The sequence below is a fragment of the Mchenga conophoros genome, linkage group LG5, assembly GCF_057382185.1.
Source record: "Mchenga conophoros isolate Kocher_MC1m ecotype Shallow Benthic linkage group LG5, M_conophoros_male_GT1.1, whole genome shotgun sequence".
Taxonomy (NCBI): Eukaryota; Metazoa; Chordata; class Actinopteri; order Cichliformes; family Cichlidae; genus Mchenga; species Mchenga conophoros.
Genome location: NC_140530.1, coordinates 38,465,735 through 38,473,543, shown reverse-complemented (window position 1 = coordinate 38,473,543; position 7,809 = coordinate 38,465,735). Strand labels below are relative to the sequence as shown.

Below are 7,809 nucleotides of genomic sequence, written 5' to 3'. Positions count from 1 at the left end.
TTGTCTCATTTACATCTTTTACCTCTTAGCCGCTGAGCTGTGTCTTTTTCTCGTTGGTGTCTTTTTCTTTCTTGTGTCGTTTTCTGCTTGTAGAGTCGCTGACTTTGGTGCTTGTTTGTCTTCTTGCTGTAATTGTGTTTCTCCCACTCACCGTGTGGTTGTTTCTGGGTTGTTTAGAGTCTTTTGTGATAGTTTTGCACCTTTTCTTGCATTTTCTGTCTGCCTCTGGTCACTTTGTGCAGTTTTGCGACTCAGACATCAGAACAAAAAAAAAAATGGCAATAAAAGCAAAAAAAAGTGTTCAGAAACTGAAGGAGACACAAAATAAAATACTGTGAAACAACTGGAGATGTTATAAAGGGAAAAGAAATGCACGACAGCAAAGCTGAGAACTACAGAGGCGGTCAGGTATATATTTTTGAACACACATATAACCTATGAGCTCGTTCATAATTTAAGCTCCTGTGGAGCAGGTGGAGGAAAATGTCTCCGCAGTGACGTCAGCAGAGTCTGAAACTATAGATTCAATTATATGGTTTGAACCGAGAGCCGGCTGGACACGACTGTCATTACATTGATTCTGCTCCTGCAGCCACAGTCCATTTAAAGTAAAAGGAAATTACGGTGCACTGCGAGCGGGGCGCTGTCATTTCTGCTCTGCTTGTGTGTTTGACACACGTGCACGCACTGTCACATCTGCGTGCACGTGCAGCACGTGTGGATTTACGGAAATTGCTCAAACCCGCCGTCGCGGGCGTCCGAGCGAGCCTGTCAAATGATGCCAAGTGACGCACGGCGCAGCTGTAGTCAAGGAGATTTGCTTCAGATTTAGCACTCTGTGGATGCGAGCAATAAATAAATAAATAACAGCAGGGCGGCCGGGTGGTTCAAGAGGCCATCGGTTACATTAAAGGTCACCCCGTCGCAGCTTCGATCCGGCTCAGCCATCCGTCCCATTATTACCACAGCAATAATCCAGTAATCTGCTAATCAGGAGCTGTTCGGGCACAGCGTGGAAAACTGAGAAGCAATAAAATGGTAAGTAATTTGCAGATAAACACATGTGACTCAAAGTGTTACTATAGCCTTCTGTCTCACTGAAAAGATGCCCACTTTCCTCAGAAAATCCACAAATAAAGCTGGAAATGTTTTCCAGAGGATCGAACACAGAAACGGGAAGCAGTCCAAATCCTTTTCTTTTAAACAAACATCTTCCAAAGTGTCTGCATCAAACGATTAATACCCCTCTGTGATATTTGTAACGATACTTAAAGCAGACTGTCATCTTTAATTAGGACCACGGCTGTCTTCAGTTTATAATCAGCCTCTTTAAATGGAGACGAGTCCTCTGTGGGCGAATTTCAATCAGTAAAGACTCGTTTGAAAGGCATAAATATACATTAAGTGGTTTATTTGATGGCGCATATGATGAAGAAGGTTTTGGTGATCAGACCACACAGTGAAGTCCTTATTTTAAGGCGACGATGGTGGTGGAGCTGTTTTTTATTTCAATTTAAATTATGTATGACATTAAGTCTCTTCTCACCTGAATGAGTGATGATTGAACAATTGAGCAATAATTGAACAGCACTCTGAACGCTGCCTCACTTACTTCCGTCCGACTTTCATCACAGAGCCAACGTCTGCACACTCGAGCTCCGAGATCTTGACACGTTCAAATATCACAAGATACTCTGCGAGTTCAGCTCAGACGCCGTCCCAGAGGTGAGCTTGGAAATCAGGCTGAATTCAAAGTGAAATTAATTTCACTGACTGAATATTCTGAGTGGAAACAGCCTGGCTGATTTTCTTTCTATTACCAACCACAGCAGTGCAAAACAGACTCGGCAGCTAATTAGGACCAAGCGTAAAAACATATTCATGCATTCATATTCATGTGGTAATGCAACACACAGTTTGCACTTCGTTTGGTGGCATCATTAATGTGCTGCTTGCACACAGGTGTCAAACCTCCACACCTCATGCCTTTAGATTTTGCTTCCAAAGAGCCGGACTGTCTTTTTTTTTTTTTTTTTTTAAGTGAGTTCTCCAAATTTCACAACTCTTTTTCCGTCCTGACTCATTTGAAAGTATATTCTTTTGTTTATGAACCTTTGAGTCATTCAAGGTCAAAACGCCTAACTCACTGGAAGAGCCAGTGTTGCATCTACGCATAAGATCAACCTAAAACCTAATCAATGTTAAATTAGATCTAAATTAGATCAAAGATAACGCAGTTTGATGAAAAATAGTATTTTTGCACCAACAAAGTGACTCCCAAAGAGCTTTTAGCCTGTAACCTGTTATATCTCTGCAGCGTGTGCAGTGTGTCCTTAAACACGTGAAGAAACTGAAGACGTGGAAGAGTAAATGAACAGCATCTGAAATTCATGTTCTTAAGAAACGGGAAGAAATCCGGCAAAGCCCTGACACAGGACCTGAGAGATGATCTGCACGTTTAGCTGATTATCAGAAATGTCTCAGTGACTGGCAGCTGTCAGGAAGCCGTTCTTAATAAAGGAAAACTGAGGCATGAAAATTATACAAGAACTGAACTGAAGATCAGAGGAACAGGTCTGATGGAGAGATGGATCCACATAATGGTCAGTATGTAGGAGGAGGTCCAACACTGAGAGTCTGCAGCCATCTGTGAGGCCGGGCGGAGGCTCTGTCATGGTTTCAGCATCATGTCAGTCAGTGGTTTTGGAGATCTTTAATAAACTGAACTCAGAAAAGGACCACCAGAGTCTGATCTGCTATCTGTAAACTTTGATTTTCAGCAGGACAATGATGCCAAACCCTGGCAGTGCAGTGAAATAAAGTGGATATAAAACACACACAGTATCAGTCGTGGATGGGCCCCCCCAGAGCCCGGGCCCCAGCATTACTGAAGCTGTGTGGGATCATCGTGACAGAGACATCCTGTCCTTGAAAATGTTTCTAGGCGACCTTCACGACTCTGACTTTAAACACAACGCCTCTCATCCATTGACCGCACCTCTCAAGCATCATCTTTGTGTAATGTGTGGAAATGTAAAGTTTCCATGACTTCTTTATTACTTTTTTCCATTAGAAACGAGCCCACTTCAACCCCAACGTCAAATCAAATCAAATCACTTTTATTGTCACATCACATGTGCAGGCACACTGGCACAGCACATGCGAGTGAAATTCTTGTGTGCGAGCCCCACAAGCAACAGAGATGTGCAAACACAACAACACAAACGAGCAAAATACAAGAATGGCCAACCTGAAACTAATAAATATATGTACAATATATAATAGTGTATGCATTTCTGGATGTGTATACTAAATATTTTCCTACGTGTGTGTGTGTGTGTGTGTGTGTATACACATTTTTACAAATTAAATAGTAAAAAAATAAAATAAAATAATAATAATAATAATAATAATAAAATATATAAAATATACAGAGTTGAATATGTGCGTCCAAACCAGCTTTCTGATTCTGAAATCTCGACCCTCTAAGGGACGATAAAACACGCGCAGACGAGTCCTCTGCGTCTGCAGCGCTCCTGGTGTGGGCAAAGAGGTACTGCAACAACATCCATCACAACATCCATCTCTCTCCTCCTCTCTCTCTCCCTCTCTCGGTCCCTCCCCCTTCTCCTCCTTGCTGTTACCGGACAGACCGGAGCAGCATCCCCGCGTTACTGTAGCCAGGCTTCCTTCAGCTGTTCCCGCTGCACCTGCGTGAGCCGCTCGCCCCTTAAGTGAAGCGAACCCACAGCGCGATCACAGCAGCGGTGCGTGGAACCCGGAGAGGAGGAGACGCGAGTGACCGTGGCCGGGATGAAGCAGGAGCGCACGGACCGTTTCCTCCGGTAAAAGAGCGTAGCAGGAGCCTGGACATCACCGGCGGGAAGCGGAGGCGGAGGAGGGGGGGAATTCGGGGATACAGCCATGGCGACGGGAGGAGGAGGCGGAGGTGGAGGAGTGAGGCGCAGGAGGAGGAAAGCGGGGCTCCCGGGGTTCTGCTGGAAGACCTGCTACTTCCCGCTTTTGTTCTGGGTCGTTTCCGCGTGCGGGGAGGAGAAGACGTTCATCGTGGAGGTGAGTGAGGAGGTGTGCGTGCGTGTGTTAACGTGGGGTAAACACCCACGCCGTCATCACTCCCCGCGTTAACGCGCGCAGGCTGGAGCAGAGAGTCGTGCGGTCCTCGGGATGTTTTTCACGTCCGTGCCCCCCCCCCCCCAAAAAAAAAAAAAAAAAAATCATCTCCCTCCCCAGCCTCGAACCTCACTCTAAAGTGACAGCCCCCCACCCCCCGGGAGTCAGAGAGGGTCTTTTGTTCCCATCCTGGGGGGATGCCCGCTGCCTTTACTCGTGAACGCTCCTGGTAGTTTTTTGTCTCGTCACGCGTGGATCGCAGATATCTGGCTGTCCTCCTCCTCTGGCTGTGCGGAGGAGGTGGAGGAGGAGTAGGTCCTAAATGATGAAGCAAGTGTGAGAAACTCTCGGCTGGGACACGCGCGTTTTGGGGGAGCTGATGGACAGCTGTTAACCACCCCCCCCCCCCCCATCATCCCCTAATTAGAACTGAGGGTGAATGTGCGCGTGCAGGAGAGCGCGCGTGGCACCAGTCAATAAATGATGAGCGCGTACAGTGAACAAAGCTCCAGCAGCACAGCGAGCCCCTTCCCTCGGCCTCCACACTCCAAATATAGCCTCCCTCCATAATTCATGGAGCTGGCTGGGAGTCGGAGGAGAGGTGCGCGCGAATGCTCAGACCTGTTCTGCTCGTGCACGAGGGCCGGGCTTTGTCTCGGGCCGCACAGAAAGTTCAAGTGTGGAGAGCGCACGTGCGGTCCTGCGATGTTTGCTGAGAGGCAGGATGATACCTGGCTGAGCGTTTGGGTCACGCGTGATGAGAGTGGGTGTTTTCGGCGCGTGGTCTTTGTGAAGTGACACTTTGGTAGAGACAAAGGGGCGCCCGTGGCTGTGCCGCGCGCGGCTGTGAAGTCACAGACCCGTCTGAGCTGCAGCGGTTCCAACTGAGACAAACAACCAATGAGCCGCCGCCGCCCCCCCCCCCCCCCCCCCCCCCACACACACACACACACAAACCCGCACCATCGTGACGTGTCGCAGAGCTGAAGGTGAAGTCTTTGTTTAAGGCTCCACAAACCCGAAATATTGTAATGACGCTGATGTGTGATGAACAGAAACACACGTCTCCTCTGACCCGCGGAGCTCTGCAGATATTTGTCTCTTTTTATTTTCCAACATTTTCTTATAAAGAAATAAAAATAACAAAAATGAATACGAGTTACTCAGGACGGTGTTTGTTTCAGCTGCGTTTACTCAACACATGCTGCAAAAACATTATCAGTACTCTCAGAATAGTTTCAGTTTCATTTGAATGCCTTTCCACAAATGTTCCGCTCAGGGTGATGTCCCCTAACATCTCGCTGAAAACTTAAAAGCCCTCTAAATTTTAAATGTTAGTGACTTCATGGAATAAAATGGAATCTGGTCTTTTTCATTGTTTTTTCATGGAAAAAATAAACATCAACGACTTTTTATCAGTTTTTAAAAGTCACCGCTGTTTGCCTTGTTTAAGTTTCAGCTGCCTTTGGTCAACATTAAATGTTCGATGTGACATACAGTCTGTACCAAACACAGACTGTATGTAAAAGATGGAAGCAGCCACAGCATTTTTAAGCTGTGGCTTTCTGACTTCGCCATGTTAGTTTTCATGGAGCCACAAGTGGCCACATGTGTTTCGCAGTAGTGGATTACTAAATTATCAATACTAGCTATCTTAGTTAACAAGCTGCATCCATAGGCTGTCAATCAGAGAGGCCACGCCTCTAATAATGCAAAGTTTAAACCTTCATTCAATCTAAGCAGATGAAAAACAACAGATGTTATTTATAAAAACATTTTCAGGTCCTCTACAGTTGTTCTGAAAGTATTTATTTATTTATATATATCAGGCTGTAAACAAGTTTATTTGAGCCTATTTATTGCAGCCTCTGCTGGACGTTGGAGGAACTGCAGTTTTTGGCAGTTCATCACGTCATTTGTTTCTTACTGTTAAAATCGATGCATTGTTTATATTGTTTGCTAAGTTTTTGGGGGTTTTTTACATTTTGAGGCTTAACAAACAACATGTTTGTGCAGCAGCTTATTGCAACATGCCGTTAAGTTTCAGGTTTAAACGACTTCTAGCAGCGGTGTAAATAAGTGCACGTATGTGCCCTGAACTCTAAACTGGTACTTTCAGGATTACAGGGTTATTTTAGAAACAACTGTCAGATATGAGTGTTTAGTTGGAGGACGCAGTCGGGGCTGAGAAAACCACTGAAGCTCGAACTACTGAAACCCCTGCAGGGAAGACGTGGGGAGGCAGCGGACGTGGAACCGGGTGACTCCTAACAGCTTCGGTCTTGAAGCTCCAGCCGTCACATGGATTGTGGAAGTTGTTTGATTGCTGATGTTGTGTGCGTGTGTGTTTCTGCCTGAGCATGCTGAAGTCTTTGTGTGACAGCTGAGGCTGCAGAGGTCACATCTGTGCAGGCCTTCATGTTTTTCTGGGAAGCTTTCGATCACGTCACAGGTGCCGTTTATTCATGTGTCTGCTTCACATGCTGCTGCTCATCATGTGAAAGTTTGAAATTGTGAGTTCTCCTGCTGGGATGTAATGAGGTTTGCAGTCTCAGTACTTGGAGGTTTGGGAGGAAGGCTGTGCCGTGAGTCTGTATTAGCTCGTTTGATGAAAACGATGCGTTTCCTGATATTTCTAATCCCGCAAAGAAAAGCGAAGCTTATATTTGATTAGTGAACACACAATGTTAAAATTAAAGCTAATTCTAAAACAAAAGGGCTTTACTTTAATTTCATTCTCATTAAACGCCCTCTCAGGGTGAAAGAGAAGCAAACGAAGCAGAGGGTTATTCTGCACACTTCTGTCAGCAAACCCCCCGAACACTGGTGCAAAATGTAATAAAGAAATTGCAAGTTTACGCTGAATCACAATTTCCAAGTTCTCCATATTAAAAACATTTGGTCTCACCCTGAAATACACAGGCACATTTATTTTGTCTTTGCAACTTAAAGTGACTGCCTTCAAATAAATACTGATGCCTTTAAATAAATGAATGACATTTAGCTACTCCAGCCTTAAATATACTTCTCTATGCAGGAGAAATCCTGTGACATCACTGATGTGAAAACAAAAAACTAGAAAGCTTCGTTTTGCTCATTTCTAACCATGAAATGTTGCATATTGATGACTTCAAAGAGAGCAATTAATAGATGAATTAAATAAATAAAGTTTTTAAATGGATTGTTTTGCATGGATGAACTTTTTCTTCATTATAGAGACATTAACCTCCTAAGATCTTCCACTGCATTCATTTTTAATTTCTCTTTGATATTTGGGCTGATTGGGGCCCGATGAATGTAAAAACAAAGAATTACCAGATTTTATTTTTTACCTTATTTTTGTTTTTAAGAAAAATAAGAGCCACATATGAGGATATTCGTTTAAGATTTTGATAGAACAGTAGCAGCATAATGTCCTCGTAGGTGGATATCAGGCCCTTCTAGAGCAAAATTGAGTATTTTGGTCTAAATAACCCAAAATGTGTGGACGCCAGGTCCTAGGAGGTTAAAGCTCTTAATGACGTTCTACCTTAAATGGTAAAAACACGGAATTGAGTTTTTATTTAACGGTTCTTCTTGAAAAAAATATTTTAAAAATGCAAATAAATGAATAAATGCAGATGTGAAAACCACCACAGAAGCACTCATTGAACTAGTATCAAAGTTATCGATCTCTCG

At 44.3% G+C, this 7,809-nt stretch overlaps 1 protein-coding gene across 1 annotated transcript in view; it reads left to right on the top strand.

Annotated features, from left to right (window-relative positions):
• Positions 1 to 3,491: 3,491 nt before the first annotated feature.
• Positions 3,492 to 7,809, top strand: part of mmp24 (matrix metallopeptidase 24) — an 82,422-nt gene continuing 78,104 nt past the window's right edge. The window contains exon 1 of the mRNA XM_085275327.1: positions 3,492 to 4,074. Within this exon, the coding sequence (XP_085131453.1) occupies positions 3,925 to 4,074 (150 nt within the window). The 5' untranslated portion in view covers positions 3,492 to 3,924. The remainder of the gene's footprint in view (positions 4,075 to 7,809) is intronic.